This window comes from Lathyrus oleraceus, chromosome 1, assembly GCF_024323335.1.
Source record: "Lathyrus oleraceus cultivar Zhongwan6 chromosome 1, CAAS_Psat_ZW6_1.0, whole genome shotgun sequence".
Taxonomy (NCBI): domain Eukaryota; kingdom Viridiplantae; phylum Streptophyta; class Magnoliopsida; order Fabales; family Fabaceae; genus Lathyrus; species Lathyrus oleraceus.
In genome coordinates, this window is record NC_066579.1 from 433,837,953 (window position 1) to 433,857,702 (window position 19,750).

At 33.4% G+C, this 19,750-nt stretch overlaps 2 protein-coding genes across 3 annotated transcripts; one reads left to right on the top strand and one right to left on the bottom strand.

The window, feature by feature from the left end:
• Window positions 1-4,463: 4,463 nt before the first annotated feature.
• Window positions 4,464-9,302, top strand: LOC127080384 (uncharacterized). 2 transcript variants are annotated; one of them, XM_051020708.1, is made up of 6 exons: window positions 4,464-4,564; window positions 4,731-4,852; window positions 5,077-6,009; window positions 7,618-7,818; window positions 8,483-8,678; window positions 8,887-9,302. In XM_051020708.1, exons 2-6 carry the CDS (start codon window positions 4,739-4,741, stop codon window positions 9,072-9,074), a joined length of 1,632 nt encoding a protein of 543 aa, XP_050876665.1. In that variant the 5' UTR covers window positions 4,464-4,564; window positions 4,731-4,738; the 3' UTR covers window positions 9,075-9,302. The 2 variants fall into 2 exon arrangements, with proteins under 2 accessions (XP_050876665.1, XP_050876669.1); XM_051020712.1 differs by lacking the exon at window positions 4,464-4,564 and adding an exon at window positions 4,592-4,610.
• Window positions 9,303-9,400: 98 nt separating this feature from the next.
• Window positions 9,401-12,523, bottom strand: LOC127080376 (uncharacterized). The gene is made up of 6 exons (XM_051020701.1): window positions 11,941-12,523; window positions 11,472-11,621; window positions 11,243-11,395; window positions 10,883-10,927; window positions 10,277-10,791; window positions 9,401-10,184 (listed from the first exon to the last, which is right to left on the bottom strand). The coding sequence occupies exons 1-6, from the start codon at window positions 12,476-12,478 to the stop codon at window positions 9,525-9,527; spliced, it is 2,061 nt and encodes a 686-aa protein (XP_050876658.1). The 5' UTR covers window positions 12,479-12,523; the 3' UTR covers window positions 9,401-9,524.
• Window positions 12,524-19,750: the final 7,227 nt, after the last annotated feature.

Below are 19,750 nucleotides of genomic sequence, written 5' to 3' on the forward strand. Positions count from 1 at the left end.
TTGGTACGCGTATGGGAGAGTGGTACGCGTAGCATACGCGTATGAGGCAAATGATACGCGTATGGGTTGGGCGAGGAAATGCGCCATACGCGTATGGGTATAGGCAATACGCGTATGGGCAGGGTTGTGATTTTCCTGAGCTGTTGTTGTGCAGTTTTTAGCGGTTCAGCTGAGTAACGTAATTCAGCTGATGTATGATATATTAGGGATCATTTCCCGTTGTTTTGAGTAGTATAGGCATTAGTAGAGTGTGCTAATGCTGTGATTGATTATGTGGTATGACATGATATGATTATGTGGTGAATATGTTGATGATGTATGATGATATGCATAATGTTGTGAATGTATTGATCATGTCTGAAATTATGTATGGACTGTTTTATGGCTTAGAGTGTGAGCATAGGTCCATTGTAGATTGTTGTTGATGATGTTGCATTGCTAGGTGAATTAGCATGCATATTGTGGCCTTTATGGTGGTAGCTAATTCCCATGGTGAGGAATTAGTGATGTTAGTCATTTTGGATTGTTGTTGATGTTTGCATGCTAGGTGATTTAGCGTGCATAGCATAGCCCTTGGGGTGGTAGCTAATTCCCATGGTGAGGAATTAGTGATGTGAGTCACTAGGTCTCAAATGAGTGGGACTAGTGAGCTTGGTAGCCGTACCTGGATTTGGTCGGTGAGGTTGAACTATATGTTCACGAATAGTCGGTACCGTATGCATGGAGTCTCATTGCATAATATATGTATGTATGGCGTATGATATGAATGGATGTATTCCAATATTATATGTGTGTTTTATGGTTGTTTTGAGTTGAGTATGATGATGGTGATGATTATGAGTTGGTATTGCCGTTGCTGAATATGTGTAATCTGATTAGGGTAATGATATGTGTTATATTACTTAGCATTACATGATATTTTATAATGCTTATTATATCGATTGAAGGACTCACCCTTACAACTATGTTTTCAGGTAACGAGCAGTGATTGAATAGAAGCTAGTCCTGGGAGTCTAGTGTAGTCCTTAGTGGGTCATGCTCTGGTAGATGTAACATCGGGATGGGATGTTTTACTATGTTTTCTTTTGGTTGTTGAACAACTTTACATGTAATGTAGTACATGATTTGAATGTTGTTATTTTGTATCCGCTGCGAATTATGCAAAGGTGTCCTATTTTGATTGAATAAATGAGCATGACAGGATATATTGATGATTGGTGTGAAATGATTGTGTGACACCCTTCAGGGCATAATTACTCTGATTGATATTTTATTATTTTAATCAAATACTTGGGGTATTTTAGAAGGGTGTTACAAAGACCCCTGTGATAGACGGCTCCTAGAAGTCGATGCTTCCCCGTCAAGAGGCCTAGGGACCGTTCCCCGCCTAGCCCTGCCTGCTCATTATGAAATCTATCTATCTCACATCGAACAAACACGTGTTGGGTTTCACGACCGAGTCTCAATCTGTTAGTGTTGTTTGCATCCATTTTTCGTAAAAAACGAGAACACGACATATCAGAACACTTTTGGATATGCATCTCCGAATACCAGTAGGGAGACAATTCAGAGATGCATCTCCTAATAAGCTCGTGCTTCTCAACAACGGCAGAAACTCAGACCAGTCTTGCCCTAACAACAAAAAATGCAACCAAATGAAAGTGCATGTCTCTAACAACTACTTATTTTGAATGTGACTACTATCTAATGCAATTAAAACAATCTATTTTACCTAATACATTAATTAAAAAAATTTAAATGAGAAACTTATTGAAAAAGTTATGAGGATGAAAATATTGAATATAGTAAGTGAAGTGAGTTGGGATTGCAATGCTTGAAGCAGAGGTAATGCTGATTCTTGAAAACTCCTCTGAAAGACTATTGCTCATGAGCTTCAATGAGGATATCTCAAAAGTTTTAGAAATAGAAGAAGGAGATGAAGGATGGTATGTCGCACACGTTATATAATAATTAAACGCGTTCGAAGATGCATATCTGAAAAAACATCTAAATTTGAAAATAAGGGTTAATCCGGAGATGCATTTGCAGAAAAACCCTAAAACATATTCGGAGATGCATCTCCGAATTAAATCTTGGCAAAGTGAGGGATACTCACCCTTTTGCGCTTATTTTGTGGGGAAACGATGCGTTCGAAGATGCATCTCCAAAAATATGGAGAATTTTTTACTTTTCGCCAAGGGTTTGGGAAAACCTTTAGATGTGGGAAAATAAATTCCCTTATATTATTCATGCATGTGAAATAAATGCAATAAAATGAGATTTCCAAATAAGAAAAAATGATGGTCAGAATCAAAACTTCCATGAAGAAACTTAATATAAACTGGAAAAATAGTTTATAAAAATATATTGTGAAATTTTATCAAACACATGATTTATATAATGAAGCTCAAATAGAACAACAATAAATTGAAAGAGCGGGCGAGTAAAATAAGATACTTTGAAGAAGAAATCCTAAAAATTATTTAATCTTTATTTTTATTTTTTTAATTTTAATTACAATCTTTTAAAAAATTAAAAAAAACATTAAAAGTCTATTTAATCTAATAATATAATTATCACAATATAATGAATGAGTAACATAACTTAAGATGAAGATAAAGTAGATACCCATATGTGAAAAGTATAATTTGGTTTAGAAACACATGTTTGCCAAAAATATCTTTATTGATTCTTCTTTTCTTTTCTTTTCTGTTCTTTCACTCACTAACGTTATGCTTTTGTTTATGTTTCTAATTCTTCAACCGAACACCTAATTTTAAAATAAAAATATATCTTCTCATTTTTTTAGTATTATTTCATGGATGTGACGAGCTCCGTGCAAGTCAGTGGCGATGGTAAGCGATTTGTCGCCTTTACTGTGGTATTTCATCTTGAGGTGGATTGGGGAGGCCACCGAGTCCAATATTGCTAAGAAATGCCTCCTAAGGATGTTGTTGAAAATACTTTCACATGGAACTACCAATAAGTGCACGCTTGCATTTCTCTCGTCTTCTCATTCTCCAAGCAGAATGATCATATCCATGTCTCTGGACGATTGAGTTGTGGAATGCTAAAAGGCTCTTGTCTTTGTATGGTTTTAGATCTTGCATTTGTAGATCTAATCTCCTGAATATCTCCATGTACATCAAGTTACAAATGTTTCTATCATCTATTAAGAGGTATGATACATCATGGTTTGCTATGGAGGGGATTATGACCAATGACAACATAACATTAATGATACTATTTATCTTCTTGTGGTCACAAAAGCCTAACATCGACACGTCATCTTCTCGTTCTTTGATCCGGTGCGGTGGAATAAGAAGGCGGACTTTCAAGATTAACACTCAAACGTCCAAATTAATGATGAGTCAAAAAATGGATATAAATATGAAAAGTCTATGTATCTTAAGCCTTACGCATGTAGAAATATATATTTCTAGATCAAGTAATCATTAGGCTTTCTTTAGAGAAGTAAGCGAGTCTTCCTTTTTTGGTCATTTGGTCAACTCAGATACAAAATTAATTTACCGATTTAAATAAGACAATAATAACTCATATATATTTCTCAAAATAGTTAACATCATTATGTTTATCTTAGTCGTATTATCCACAAACAAATTTATCTTTTTTTTTTTAAATATATAATTATTGGTGACAAACGAGCATGTGCATTCCGCAGAAACCCGCAAAAAAATGGGATAGGACTGGGTGAACATTGTTGAGGGTACAAGTCTAAAACTCTGATTTTGAGAGAAAAAAAAGTAGGCGGGGCGAGGCAGGGCCGCGGACACGAGACATTTAATGCCTAAAAGTTATAGAAGTTATGTTAATTATTTGACAACAAAAGTCTATGAAATCGGGACGGACAAAACCGACATATTAGAGGTTACGAACTTAAAATCTTTGTCCGTCCAAAAAAATATATGTCCGACAAGCCAAATCTACTTTGTCACTCTTAAATATTACTCCTATTTAATATATTGTAAATATAAAAAAAATTAAATAGCTCGTCAATTATAATCGATAGACTATTTTTATATGAAAAGATACCTAAATAAATATGCTTATCCATAAAAATATATTATTTTTAAACTAATTATTATCTGTAAAAAAAAATTATAAAATATCTTTATCTTATAAGTACATATTAATTACATTTTTATTTTTATTTTAAAAAATATTTAAAATAACTTAAATATTATATGAAATAAAAAAAATAAAACACAATTTTAAAATAATTTTATACTATCAATCAATCTGTATTCGATGATCTACCGATCAATGAGTATCCAATTCGATGATCTACCAATCAGTATTCAATGTTCTATTAATTCACATTAATATTTTTGAATTAATTTTATATTATGATTGAATAATAAATTTTTATTAAATGATAAAAAACTATTTTAGAATAAAATAATGTAAAACTATTTTTATACCTTTAATTTCAATAAAAAATAATAGTGATACAGGAAAAGAAAGTTGATAAGGTCCAGGGTGTGCACGCAAGCGAGACGTACAGAGAAACTCCTTAACAAAGACACGCCATTGAGTTGAAGCTGTAATTCAATTTCTATCCCCAAACCCTATTCATCTTTATTCCTAAAGTTTCGTTCTTTATACCCAAAATTGAATTTCACTATTAAATTTTATTGTTCCTCGCTGATATATGCATAATATTTATTATATGCATGTATAATTGTATATACCCTAATTTGGTGTTTTAGGTTTACCAATGGAGGACAAAAATTTCGATTATAAGAATCAGGTGCACGTTGTAGAAGATTTATCTGCTAGGGTTTCTCGTTTATCCCCTTGTGATCACATATCCAATTCATATTCTCCTATGGTAAATTTTCTCTGTTTTCAATTTCTGCAATTTTTTGCTTTGGTTTTTTTGTGGATGTTGATGTTGATTATCTTTATATGCTACTGTTTTATTTTTCTGTTTTTTTAAAGATTGTTAAAATTTGATTATTAATATTGATTTTTCCTTTTTAAGATTGGTGTTTGATGTTTTCTGTTTATGCCTTATTTGGTTGATTTGATGATGTCATATGATGTCATTGACAGGATGATGAAATGGATGGTGATTTGAGGAATCATGATCATGTTACTAAAGAGAATTGTGATTCTTTGTCATCTATTAGCACTGAGGAGAATAGTATGAATTTATCTAGATTGTATCCTGAATTACCAGAAGAATCATTGGAAAGGAATGAAGAGGACATGGAGGCTTTAGCTGGTATTCAGAATCAGAGAAAGTATTTTTATTATGATGCGCCGCTGAATGAAGATACTGGAGTTTGGATACCGGTTTCGGTTCCACCTATGTTGGAAGATGATCATAAAGAGTGGACCAAAGGTTTTCATTCGAGTGGAGGGTTTTTTCCTGAGGATGATATGGGATGGAATCAATATGTTGGAGGAGATAAGGAATTGACTATGTGGGAAGTGTTGACAGAGATTTTACTTGTAGCTAGAGGGAAAGTGTCTTCTTTGGCTTCGGGAGATATTCATACATACAGCTTTTCGTGGCTATCGAGTCATGTACTTGAACAAGCTTGGAGAGAGATGGCACAAACACTCACAGAGACTAGTTTTGGTAATGTGAAGGAGTTAATAGAAGCAGAGCCTCCTAAATGGTTGGCGGATAGTGCTGCTGCTGCTTGTATGCTTTGTGGTGTTAGGTTTCACCCAATCATGTGTTCAAGGCATCATTGTCGGTTTTGTGGAGGAATATTTTGTGGCGAGTGTTCTAAAGGACGGAGCTTGATGCCATCAAAGTTCCGAGTTTCTGACCCCCAAAGAGTCTGCGATGTATGCTTTGTCCGAGTTGAGTCTATACAGCCTTATTTGATGGATCATGTAAGTAATGCTTCTCAGTTACCAACCCACGATCTTACTGATCTAAGCACTTTGAGATCATGGGTTAATTTTCCCTGGGGGCAGACCATGGAATATGAAATTTACAAAGCAACTAACACTATCAAGTCTTATAATCAGGTATGCATTAAATATTATTTTTTCATGCATGAGTAGACAAACAATATATATATATATATATATATATATATATATATATATATATATATATATATATATATATATATTATATATATATATATATATATATATATATATATATATATATATATATATATATATATATATATATATATATATATATATATATATATATATATATATATATATATATATATATATATATATATATATATATATATATATATATATATATATATATATATATATATATATAATATATATATATATATATATATATATATATATATATATATATATATATATATAATATATATATATATATATTATATATATATATATTATATATATATATATATATATATATATATATATATATATATATATATATATATATATATATATATTCAATCTGAGATCACGGAAAATATCGGTTTGTTCAAATTCCACTATGCTACAGTGCTATAGCGCCGCCAAAGCAACTATTTGACAACACTTTCTTCTAAATACCATATTGCGTTCTTTGACAAGACTGCGATTTAAAAATCATCTCTGCCACAAAGCAGAATCCCACTAATAAACTTGATGTGTTTTGAATTATTAGAAATTGAATAATAAACATGTGTTTATAAGTGAGGACAATCCTCACTCTACCAATTGGTTTTGTAGGGTTAAGTTAGACCCAACCACATTCTTAACATGGTATCAGAGCCTGGTTTAAGATCTGGTGGGTCATCTACTATGGTTTCCGCTATCGGGTCATCTACTATTTATTTCCACGCTCCAGTTGTCTAGTCCTGAGCACGAGGGGGTGCGTTAAGAGTCCCACATCGGATAATATATGGCCTGAACGTGTGTTTATAAGTGGAGGCAGTTCTCATTCTACCAACCGGTTTTGTAGGGTTGAGTTAGGCCCAACCACATTCTTAACAAATGTAAAAAAACAAATATCTCAAAACCCATAAAAATATTCATAAATCAAAGCATAAAACTTAATACAAAAACACTCAAAACCCAACAAGTTTTAATCGAAACTCTTAATCAACGTCAACAAGTCTTAATTGAAACATTACATCCCAAAATTCAAACTTAAGTACTAAATATTAAGGGATATTCAATTTTTCAGAGGGAAATGAACAGCGGGTCAGGACCCGCTCCGGGCCAAGAACTGCTCTGCTATCCCGCCATTTACCCTATAGTGGCTGCTATAGTGTTCTGCACCGCTGAGGCTCTTCCCATAGTGTCCGGCTTCAGCTCCGCTATCCAGCTATAGCGCCGCTATTGACTACCCTGGACGACATGATTTAAATTTTATGCTGATGTTAGTCTGGATAACTCCTTAGATTCCTTGATGTTGTCATCGTTTTGTAATTTTTTGGTGTTGGAAGTTTAGGTTATTGTTGGTATTACTTATGCCAACATGTCATGGCTGTGGAAATCTACACCATATTTTTTGGTGCTGTCATCATTTTGTAATTTTTTATATTATAATTTTAAGTTGCCAACATGTCATGTTGAAGGTTTACACCATATTTTACTGCCAACAATGTGTTTTTTTTACTTCATGAAGAATTTCATTTTATGCAGATAGGTTTATTAAAGCCCGATAAGACAATTCCAGATGTCATTCTTCGGCAAGCAAAAGGTCTAGCAATTATCACTGTGGCCAAAGTTGGAGTGATGGTTACTTATAATATTGGAACAGGAATTGTGGTTGCACGTAGGGAAGATGGTTCATGGTCTCCACCATCTGCTGTTTCGACATTCGGAATGGGGTGGGGGGCTCAGGTGAAGTAACTAACCTATTACAAACTATTGTGTTGGCCAAACAATTTAATTAACGGTGACTTTGCTTGTGAATATGGATTGAAAGCGAAAATTTTATCACTATATGCCGCACATATCTTTCCAGTCAATTCTAGTATGAGGAGATTTCATTTAGTAAATTTTATAGTAACTTCTGATGAGACCTGCAGAAACTATTTTATAGAAAGCAATAGTTTTTATTGTTTCCTGGTTTAACTAAAAATTACAGAAGTGCCACATTGTGTTTGTATGTTTTGAGTAAGTGCTCTGTGTTCATTTTTGTTTATTTTTATTAATTTTTGCTAGAAATTGTAAAAATAATAAAAAAACTATCTTCACTATTTCTTGTACAAATCATTGATAACAAGAAACGCAGTGAAACTTACACATTACTTTCGTAATTATTAGTGATAATGTTAAATTGCACATCACTTTCGTAATTATTAGTGATAATATTAAATTGGAAATGAAAACAAAAAACGGTTCACATGAAATAGGCCTTAAGTTTTAACCCTCCACTGCTCCTAAGTCCCAACACCGATTCTAGCTTCCTACTCCACATCCATGCAACCTGTCTCAAGGTTTTTGTGATACCTATTTATTTCCTTGTCATCTTCAATTGCTAACTTACTTTTTTCCACCATAGGCTGGAGGGGAGTTAACAGACTTCATTATTGTTCTGAGAACAAATGATGCTGTCAAGACATTTAGTGGTAATGCACATCTTTCACTCGGAGCTGGTTTAAGTGCTGCTGTTGGCATTGTTGGAAGGGCAGCTGAAGCTGATGTTCGAGCTGGTGATGGCGGCTATGCTGCTTGCTACACATACAGCTGCAGTAAAGGTATGCTTGTTATTTGTGTTCATATAGTGTACTGAAATCTGTCATATTTTTCGCATAATATCCAACTTGGACTTTTCTTTTCAACATGGATATATGCATTTTACCACTTTTACTAGTATGCATAGCTCAGCGGAAGGCTTCTTGAGAGTGCAATGCATTGGAATAACTCCTCTAGAGTAGTGTTTGACCTATTAAATGTTACCCGCAGGTGCATTTGTTGGTTGTTCACTTGAAGGAAGTATTGTCACCACTCGCGCGCAAGAAAATTGTCGTTTTTATGGCAGCCAGTCTTTAACTGCAACAGATATACTTCTTGGCTCCTTGCCTAGGCCACCTGCTGCTGCTATTCTCTACCGTGCTCTTGCAGATTTATATTTGAAGATTGACGGTTACTGAATTGCTCAGCATCGCATTTCGTATCCATTTCTCCTCTTAGACATCAGCATAAAGGAAAAGAACCATTGGACAGTGATTAATTTGTACAGCTGCTACGTTCCATTCAGATTGTAAATTTTCCTGGTGTCATTATTTGTCATGTAAATAAGTACATGAAGATGTAGATATCATAATCGTATACTCCAGTTTGATAATAATGGCATGTTGTTGACCTGTTTTATGTTGAAATTTATTTTGCTACGCAGTCGACTAAAATTTGCACTGCATAACTGGTGTGTCAAATATTTTCTATAGCACATCACAAGAAATGCATAATCATATAAGGGAAAATGTATGCTCTTATTTATTCAAGTTCATGTCCAATGATAGAAAAAGCGAAAAAAGCAAAATGTTATAACCAAAACGCACAGCATATTTGGTTGAAGAAGGTAAAAAAGAAAAAAAAAACTATCAAATATCCCATAGTCTATTTCTCTTGCTCCTTTTGACCAAGTTGAGTAAGAAGCGAGGAACAAGCTTCTTAAGTCTCCTAAGGAGTGTTGCAACACATCCTTTCATGGCAACATATAAAGGGAACTGCATCATTGCAAAAATGCTGACAGGAAAAAATGCTGCACAATATGTCAAGCTTGAAGTCCATTTGCTCTTATCTAACTTGATGTTCACCAAAATTGTTGCACTAAACACCAACATGGTTGTGGCCATTGAAAAGAACAAGAATGCAAAACCTGCCATTAGTTTCCTAGGTAAAGACCTTCTAAAATCCCACAACTCGCAAGGTGATGTGAGGATTGACAGGAACATGACCACTGAGGCCAATGAACTTGCAAGTGCCACAACATCCATCACTGTGAACACTATAAATATAGGATGATGAAGTAATCTCGGGAATCCGTGATCGTCTGTGCCTCCTGGGACAGTGTAAGCCGCTGCAAAGACTACTGTTGCAACAAGGACGGCTACCGCAGAACATGACTGAGCTGTCTCTTTAATCCATTTGCGAGCCTCCTTCAAAAGCTGTCCGTGCTTTTCCTCAAAGAGATCCCTCGCAGTTTGGTCGTTTTTGTTTTTGTGAATGATGTAATGATAAGGAAGTCGTTTTTCGATGCGCTATTTATGTGTCCACAACATTATTACAGACATATAGTAATGAGAATTGGATCAGTTTTAATACTAAAAATGACTACATTAACGATACTTACTTCAAACCAATGCAACTCCTCTTGCAATTGTAGGGCATAACCAGGTTGAGATCCTCCTTTAAAATCTGCAGTGTTGTGAAGTACAGTGTTACTTTCCTTGTCGATTTTTCCAGCAAGACGACCGACCATATTCAGTTTCTTCAACATTAGAAAAATTCCTAACTGTCGATGTTTGACAGCCATGTACAATATGTTCTGCTCATCTTCACTCACATGCTCAATCGACTGAGGATGAAAATGAATTATCACTTCTACAATCTCTATGATTCCATTAGAAGCTGCCATAAGCAAAGGTGTGTAAATAATAGGTTTAAAGCTTGTAACATTTGGTTCTTGTTGTTTCTCTTTTTGCTTTCCTTCTACAATATGATGTGCTCTTCCCATAGAAACTGGTCTGTCCCTTGCTATTGAACTATATTTCCATGACTTGTCATTCTTTGCTAACAAGTGTACAAGTTCTTGAACCAAGTTATGCTTTTCTTTCTTCCTCCAAAGTTTTTCAATACCCCGCCATTCTAAACAAGGATAAAACAAATATGACAAAACATTCTAACAAGATATATTGCATTTGGAGAAATGTATCATGAGCATTGATCAAGCTTACACCTTTGGAAAGAACCTTCCACATAGTATACCACATCCATGAAAAACCTGAAATTTTGATTCACAATTTCTTAGGGTTGAGTATTGAATATGCGTACGAAAACGAATACATAAAATGTGTGTTTAGTTTATAATCAGATCCGTTTCAAGTTTTTGGAAGACCTGTATAGATTAGTCACAGTTTAACCATAGGAAAACAAATAGACACCCTATTTAACTACGGTTTAACCGTGAAATATTTTATGAGACCCTATTTACCCATAATTTAACCGTGACAAATTTTGGGTCCCTGTGCGGTTGCCTACCTCGCACACCGTCAAAGACGGACTTGTTTATAACATCACCTATGATGAACACACATACCTGAGAGTTTTGTATGATGAATTTGGGGTGGTGGCTTCCATTGAGTTTGATATGGTTCGTTTAAGTTCTTTTGCCCAGTTTCCAAATCTTGTCCTTCTATTGTATCATCTTCATCAGGAAGGTAATATGCATAATCTTGATAATCAGGAAGCACTGAAAACAGTATTTCAACTATTAGCAAAAGTTCATGCATGTTTGTTACTTAGAGAGAAAGTTATCAGAGATTTACAAGGATATATGAAATTTTTGAAGGCTCCCATTTGGGTTTGACTCTTGAATGCAGATGGCATTTTTGCTAGCAGTTGTAGAGTTGTCAAGTCATTGTCTTCCCTCTGATAAGCGAGTTCGTCATACCGTTTCAATAACCATAAAGCTGTGCCTGCATGCGTTCAAAATCAACACCTGTCCAACCTCATTTTCCTTTCCAAAGAGAAAAAAATTAGAAAAAAAATCAATAAAGCATAACAGCTATAAATTTTGGATTTTCCAAACATAGCGCACCTCTAAACAAAGACATGTCAGTATCTCTGATGACAGAACACTGACAAATATGTCCAGTATCCGACACAGACACATGTTATTAACTTCAATTTATTTATTTTTAAAAATTATTATCGGTATTAATATGTCAGTATGTCTGAATATGTGATTCATACTCTACTAGAAAAAGACAGAAAGTGTGTGAGAGAGAGAGAAACCAAAGAATTGATCAATCACAGCAGTGTGAAGAATGGACATCTTATCACCACTTCTATGAAAATGATCCCTTAAATCCACACCCAATTCTTCAACAAAACACTTGATCAAATTTGTCTTCCCAAGTGCAGCAGCTCTATAAACAGGAGTTTCTCCAAGCTTATTTCTCATCTCTAACAATGGCAAAGGAAACTGTTCTGACTTTGCTTCCTTCTCCTTTTTCAATATACTCTTTGTCATTTCAACTTCTCCTGTGAAAGCCACTTCATGAAGTGGTGTATTTCCCATGTCATCTTGCATCCTCAACACATGTTGCATTTCTAAGGGATCCACCATTGCTGCTAGCATTTTGTTGTACATCTCTGAGCTACCACAATGTGCTGCATAGTGAAAAGGAGTGCTTTGATGCAAGTCAATTTGCTTATTCAAAAGCTCTTTGTGTTTAAGGAAAAACTCTAGAAATCCTTTCCAATCATATCTCTTTGCTAATATATAAGGTTCTTTCATTTTTTCAATGGAACCTACGAACTTCATCATCATCACTAGCTAGTTTTTTCAAATTAACTCACACCAGTAGTGATAGAACTAAAATAGTTTATATATATATATATATATATATATATATATATGTATATGTATTAATATTATGCATGCATGGAAAGGAATCACATATAACACAAGATATAAAATTGTGTTCTTTTAGCATATGCTTTGCTTAATTAATCAATAGAGTGCATAAGCAAGACTAGAATAATTAAAGTTAGATGTTTCCTTTTACTTTGGAACATTGTTTGTTCCTATGTTGAGATTGTAATTGTTTGAGGGATCGAACTTTATAATGTATGAGTCCTAGATAGGAGAATTGTAGTATTACTTTTGTTGTTTAACATGATGTGCTTTCAATAGTTCAGACAAAAAGAATCCTTTTTGAGTTTAAAAAAAGGCAAGAATTCTATCATGGTTGAATTTTAATGAATAAAATATTCATATTTATATTACTCTTTGATGAAATTATGCAACATATTTTTGCATAGAACTCCATTTTCAACTAGACTTTTGACTTGTACGACGCACAAGTTAAATATATATTTTTATATTATAATGTTGTAAATTAAATTGTGAGGGCTTCATGATTGAAAATTGTATTTTTTAATGTAATTATGTATCAAATGAGATCACACAATATATATATATATATATATATATATATATATATATATATATATATATATATATATATATATATATATATATATATATTAAAGTTAATCATTGATAATTGATCCTAATCAATGTTAATTGATCATAATGAATTCTTAACACTCCTTCTCAAATTGGATCATATATGACATATGAGTCGAACTTGTTACAGATATAATCTACTTGAGAACTCTTGAGAGATTTAGTAAACATATCAACCAATTGATTTTCAACCTTTACGAAATCTGTGGTTATTTCTCATGAAAGTACCTTGTCACGTATATAATGACAGTCTATTTCTATGTGTTTGATTCGTTCATAGAAAACCGAGTTGGATGCAATGCGGAGTGCTGCTTGGTTGTCGCATACGAGTTTTGTGGTCTGAAGATCTTCCAACCTAAACTCTAAGAACAAAATTGTAAGCCATGCAAGCTTCTTTGAGTCTGCTGTTGTAACATGATATTCAGTTTCAATACTAGATAGTGCAACAATATTTTGTTTCTTACTTCTCCATGAGATCATATTACCTCTAATAAGAACACAATATCTAGAAGTGGATCTCCTATCCCACATTGATTTGGCACGATCGACCTTTGAATAACAAGTGACTTTAGCATCACCTTTTTTTCCCTTCATATAATAGACCTTTTCCCCGTGTGTTCTTTATATATCTAAGAATTCGAATGATTGCATCCCAATGAGCATTCAGAAATTTGCTTACAATGCTCACTATAAATGTAATATCTGGTCTAGTGAATGTAAGATAATTGAGTCTACCCATAAGCCACTGATATCTTCTTGGGTCTTTCAATGGCTCCCCCTGACCTAGAAGAAGCTTGACGTTGGGATCCATAGGAGTATCAATAGACCGACAATCAAGCATGCCAATTTCACTTAGGATGTTTAATGAATACTTGCGTTGATTGATTGTAATGTCTAATGAGGACTGAGCAACTTCAATGCCTAAGAAGTATATTAGTGAACTAAGTCTTTATTTGAATATTTTTGAAAAGATGAGTTTTGAGTCAATGGATACCATTTGTGCCGTCTCTAGTGATAACAATGTCATCAACATAGACCACAAGAAAGATACGACGATCGATGGAGGAATGGAGGAAGAAAACAAAGTGATTCGTTTCACATCTAGTCATATCAAAATGTATCAAGACAGAGCTAAAGCGACCAAACCAAGCACGTGAGAACTATTTCTACCCATAAAGAGAATGACGAAGCCGACAGACAAGTCTGAAGTTTTCAGGAATACTAAAACCTAGAGGCTAATCAATATAAACTTCCTCCTCCAACTCTTAGTGTAAAAATGCATTTTTAATGTCCAACTGATGAAGCGGTCAACGATGAATAATCTCCATCGCAAGAAAGAGGAAAATTGAACTGATCTTGGCCACTGGAGAAAATGTGTCACCATAATCGAGACCAAATATATATGTGTAGCCTTTAGCTACTAGACAACTTTTAAAACGGTCAACTTGACCATATGGTCCAACTTTTACTATATAAACTCATCGATATTCCAATATAGTTTTGTCTGGGGGTAAAGAGACAATATCCCAAGTGTTATTTGAATATAATGCAACCATTTCTTTCACCATTTCCTGGCGCCAATTGGGATCAGTCATAACTTCATGTAACGCCCCGACTTTAGTTTATTAATTTATTTAAATTATTAGATTTAATTGAGTGAATATGGATATATCTTCTTTGAATTGTTATTATTATATGTTATTTCACGTGTTTTATGGAATTTAAGGATATTTTACTAATTTAATAAAGGGTTAAATATGTTTGTGACCCTCATAAATATCTCAAATTTCATTTTTAGTACCTCAAAATATTTTCTTCAAAAGAACAATCCTCCAAAATATTTTCATCCATACTTTTGGTCCCTAATACTAAAATCTTCGCTAAAATTATCGTTAATACAGTCGCTAAGTAATAAATTGTCGCTAAAATCGTCGCTAAGTTGTAAAAATCGTCGCTACATTGTAGGGGGGACCAAAAGTGTGGATGAAAATTTTTAGGAGGACCATTCTTTGAATGACATATTTTGAGGAACTAAAAATAAAATTTGAGATATTTAAGAGGACTAGAAACATATTTAACCATTTAATAAATAATAAGAATATAGATCATTGAGAGCAAAGAAATGAAAATTTTTAATTCAGAAATAATTAGATATTTTAATTATTTGAAGATAATTAGAAAAATTATCAAATTAAATAGAAAATGAGTATTTTATAATTATTATATAATTTGATTTTTTTTTTAAATAATTATTTTAGTGTGTTTATTTAAATAAAATAATTATTTTATTTTAATTAAAATCAGATATTAATGGAGTGGAAACAATATGGAACTATTAGGATTATATATATATATATATATATATATATATATATATATATATATATATATATATATATATATATATATATATATATATATATATATATATATATATTAACGTGAGAGGCTTGGATTTTTTTACGTGAAATATTGAAATTTTGGGGGAAAAAAGGCATATCTGAAGTGAGAAGATAGCAACCTTGGAGCGGTCGTGAGAAAAGGGGAGAATTTTATCAACCTTCAAACTTTGAGGTAATGGGGAATTTCTTTACTCATTGGTGGTTTTAAGCTCTTAGGATGGTGATGGGTTCTTAGCCTCATATCTTTGCGTTTTCACTTCTCACGGTTTGTAGTCTTGTTGGTGACCAAAGGGGTTTGGGCAAAATCCATGAGGTTTTTGATTGTTGCTATGTATGTTGTTACTGTAATGAAAAATATGTATGAATATGATTTATTTGTTTTGGGCAAAACCTTTGAGGGGATCAATTGTAAAGTCATTTTTCTATTTTTTGATGAATATGATATGAAAATCTATGATGCTATGAATGGAACTTTTTAATGCCTTCTCGATCTGTGTTTATGCCTTTTTGAGATTTGTATGATACATGGTACTGTTAATATGTGTTGTATGATATATGATATATGATATATCGATGAGCTTCTATCCTTTTGTTTTGTTTTCCCAAATATTGTAAAATATCATAAATATCCTAAAACTGTAACTTTAATTGAAAATGTCAAAAAATAGGGTCAGCAGTGAGTTCGGTGATTACCTTTGTGTTATTTTTTAGTAATTTTGAATCAAGCTATCAGTCTCTTAGAGTTTCAGTGGAGTTATCATTTGTGAAAGTCTATTAGTAGAACAATAATTAGCGTTTTAGAGTACTTTTGAGTACTCTAGAGTTAATTTTAAGATTTAGGAATTATTGTTCAATTGTTTAGATTTCTTTGAGAACTTTGTTAAGTTATGTGTATGAATTGTTATAACATTTGATAAGCTATGAGTATATGATAAAATAAAATAAAAATGTTGAGATGTTTTGAATGTGTTGGTTGATTTTCAAGCTGATGAGTAATAATACAACTTTACTTAGTTATTGATATTTTTTTAATTACAATATAACTATTAAAATTAATTATATATTTTTGAGTTGAGTAATTTCGGGAAACCATGATACTCATGAATGATTGTGGTGGTTGTTTGAGTTATATATATATATATTGGAGTTAGGTAAGACTTCGGTCCAATGAGGTCAGGTTCAGAGAGGAATCATGATAGTCTCATGTCCAGAGAGGGACACAATTCAGAGATGAACCAAAGACATGGATAAATCAGTAACACACCTTTGATGGCAAAAAAACCTAGTACCACATACATATTGGAGGAGAAGTGGGTGCAACTCGCATTTGCATTATAAATTATATTGTTGTTGTTGTTGTGCGAGAATGATCCATGTATTTTTATAACCGTCATACTGTTTACTTTCACCACTAACATTTGTAAGGATTATTCTCACCCTTTCTTTTGTTTGTGCATGTCTTTTATGCTCATGTTGCATATACAAGTATCATGTAATGTTGTTGTGTGGAAGAACGATGATCATTGCCTTATTCTTTTATTTTTAGTTTTGGTTTAGTATCCTTTGTGTCACTCTAGTATTGTAACACATGGGATGTGACATTATTTCTTTTATTTGGAAAATTATTGTGTTTATTTCAAAAACTAATGTTACTTGAGTAATTTTGCTTATGAGACCATGTAAAGGTGTTATGTAATGTTTTATATTTTCGTTGCGAGTTGTTTATTTGATGACAAGTGTTTTATTTGAGAATGTGTGACACCCTCGGGGGTGAAAGTATACTCTAATTTATTTTATTATTTTGCAAGTTGGGAAATAGGGTGTTACATAATTGGTATCAGAGCAGGTCGGTTCGCCCGACCAGGTTTTGTGATTTTTATTTGTTTCCTAATATGTGACTTGTGTGTGAAACACTGTCGGTGGTCGTTTGTTTTTATAACCGGTTGCTAGCAGGAGCGAGATTGAAACAAGTGAGGGAAAAACTTCTGCTTCTCTAAGATGTTTCAAGTATGGATGGTTGGTTTATCGTGCCGCTGATTGTAAGAGTGCAGGTTTTTGGACAAGTCAATGTTGTTTCCTAAGTTTGTTAAAGAGGACGATTCGAAGTTCATATCTACTAGTCAAGTGGTAGAATTCTTGAAGAATGAAGCACAAATGTTTGCGATGTTTGATTCTTTGAAAGTTGAAAGTAAAACGACAATGATTGATATTCCTGTAGTGTGTGAATTTTTAGATGTGTTTCCAGATGACATTATTGATCTACCTCTAGAGCAAGAGATTGAGTTCTCCATAGATTTTGGTACTTGGTAGCAGACATGTGTGAATTACACCATACAGGATGTCTGCATCAGAATTGGGTGAGCTAAAGAGTAAGTTAGAAGATATTTTTGAAAAAAAGTTTTTCAGACCAAGTGTATCACCGTGGGGAGCTTTAGTGTTGTTAGTAAAGAAGAAAGATGGTAGTATGAATCTATGTGTTGACTATCGACAATTGAATAAGGTTACAATAAAGAATAAGTATCATCTTCCTAGGATTGATGACCTTATAGATCAGTTGGTTGGGGCATGTGTGTTTAGTAAGATCAACATGAGATCAGGCTATCGTCAGATTTGAGTGAAAAATGAAGATATCCCAAAGACTGTGTTTATGACACAATACAATCACTATGAGTACTCATTGATGTCGTTTAATGTGCCTAATGCCCCTAGTGTGTTTATAAAGTATATGAATAAGATCTTCCATCCCTACTTGGATCAGTTTGCAAGAGTGTTTATTGATGCTATTCTGGTGTATTCTAAATCGAATGAAGATCATATTGAACATCTTTGAGTTGTGCTTCAAGTTTTGAGAGAGAATAAATTTTATGCCAAGTTATCCAAATGTGAGTTTTTGTTGCGGGAAGTAAGCTTTTATGGTAATGTGATTTCTAGTGGTGGCATAGTAGTGGATTCGTCCAAGGTAGACATAATGCTATAATGGGAGGTTCCTAAGTTAGTTATAGAGATTAGAAGTTTTTTGGGGTTGGCCGGTTATTACAGAAGATTTATCGAAGGTTTTTCGAACATAGCTCTGCCTTTGACTGAATTGACTTGAAAGAGTTAAGTTTTTGTGTGGGATGTCCAGTGCGAAGAAAGTTCTCAAGAACTGAAGAAGAAATTGACGATGATGCCAGTTCTAATTTTACCAGATGCGAAGGAATATTTTATGGTGTACTGTGATGCATCCAAGATGGGCTTAGGTGGTGTGCTTATGCAAGATGCAAAGTGGTAGCTTATACTTCGTGACAACTGAAGTTTCATGAGAGAAATTATTCTACCCATGATTTAGATTTGGCAGCAATGGTGTTTGTGCTAAAAGTGTGGATGCGCTATTTGTATGGTTCGAGGTTTGAGGTGTTCAGCGATCATAAGAGTTTGAAATGATTGTTTGATAAGAAGGAGCTCAATATGAGGCAGAGGAGATGGTTAAATTTTTTGAAGGATTATGATTTTGGTTTGAATTACCATCTTGGTAAAGTTAATGTTGTAGCAGATGCTTTGAGTCAGAAGTCGTTGCACATGTCGACATTAATGGTTAGAGAATTGGATTTGATCGAACAATTCAGAGACACCAATCATGGTACCTGAACTCTGGGTTCTCTTGACACATGACGAGAAAAAGACATATGTTCAAAGAGTTGGAACTTAAGCCCGAAGGCTTTATAGGCATTAGAGGAAATCAAAAGGGTAAGATCATTGATATTAGAACAATAAGTAACAATTCTCTTCCCTCTGTTACCAATATCTTAGTAGTTGACAGTCTAATGCATAACCTCTTGTCTATAAGTCAGCTAAGTGACAATGGTTATGACATCATCTTCAATCAAAAGTCCTGCAAGACTGTAAGTCAAAAGGATGAGTTTATACTTTTCAATGACAAAAGTAAAAACAACATTTACAAAATCAAACTGTCAGATTCAGAAAAACAAAACGGGAAATATCTTATGCCAGTAAACAAAGAGCAATGAACTTGACATAGATGATTGAACTATGTTAGCATGAGAAGAATCTCTAAGCTAAATAAGCTCAATTTAGTTAGAGATCTTCCAAATTTAAAGTTTGTTTTAGATGCTGTTTATGCGACGTTAAAAAAATAAATTTTGAAAAGCTTTTTTCAAAACAAAGAAGG

What these genes read in the sequence shown, in the direction of transcription:
- LOC127080376 (XM_051020701.1), bottom strand. Translation starts at nt 12,478, where the DNA reads ATGATGATGAAGTTCGTAGGTTCCATTGAAAAAATGAAAGAACCTTAT. An exon ending in GTGGAAGGTTCTTTCCAAAG is followed by an intron (nt 10,792 to 10,882) that starts GTGTAAGCTTGA and finishes ATCCTTGTTTAG; the next exon opens with AATGGCGGGGTATTGAAAAA. An exon ending in AGGAGTTGCATTGGTTTGAA is followed by an intron (nt 10,185 to 10,276) that starts GTAAGTATCGTT and finishes ACACATAAATAG; the next exon opens with CGCATCGAAAAACGACTTCC.
- LOC127080384 (XM_051020708.1), top strand. Translation starts at nt 4,739, where the DNA reads ATGGAGGACAAAAATTTCGATTATAAGAATCAGGTGCACGTTGTAGAA. An exon ending in CCAATTCATATTCTCCTATG is followed by an intron (nt 4,853 to 5,076) that starts GTAAATTTTCTC and finishes TGTCATTGACAG; the next exon opens with GATGATGAAATGGATGGTGA. An exon ending in CTATCAAGTCTTATAATCAG is followed by an intron (nt 6,010 to 7,617) that starts GTATGCATTAAA and finishes CATTTTATGCAG; the next exon opens with ATAGGTTTATTAAAGCCCGA.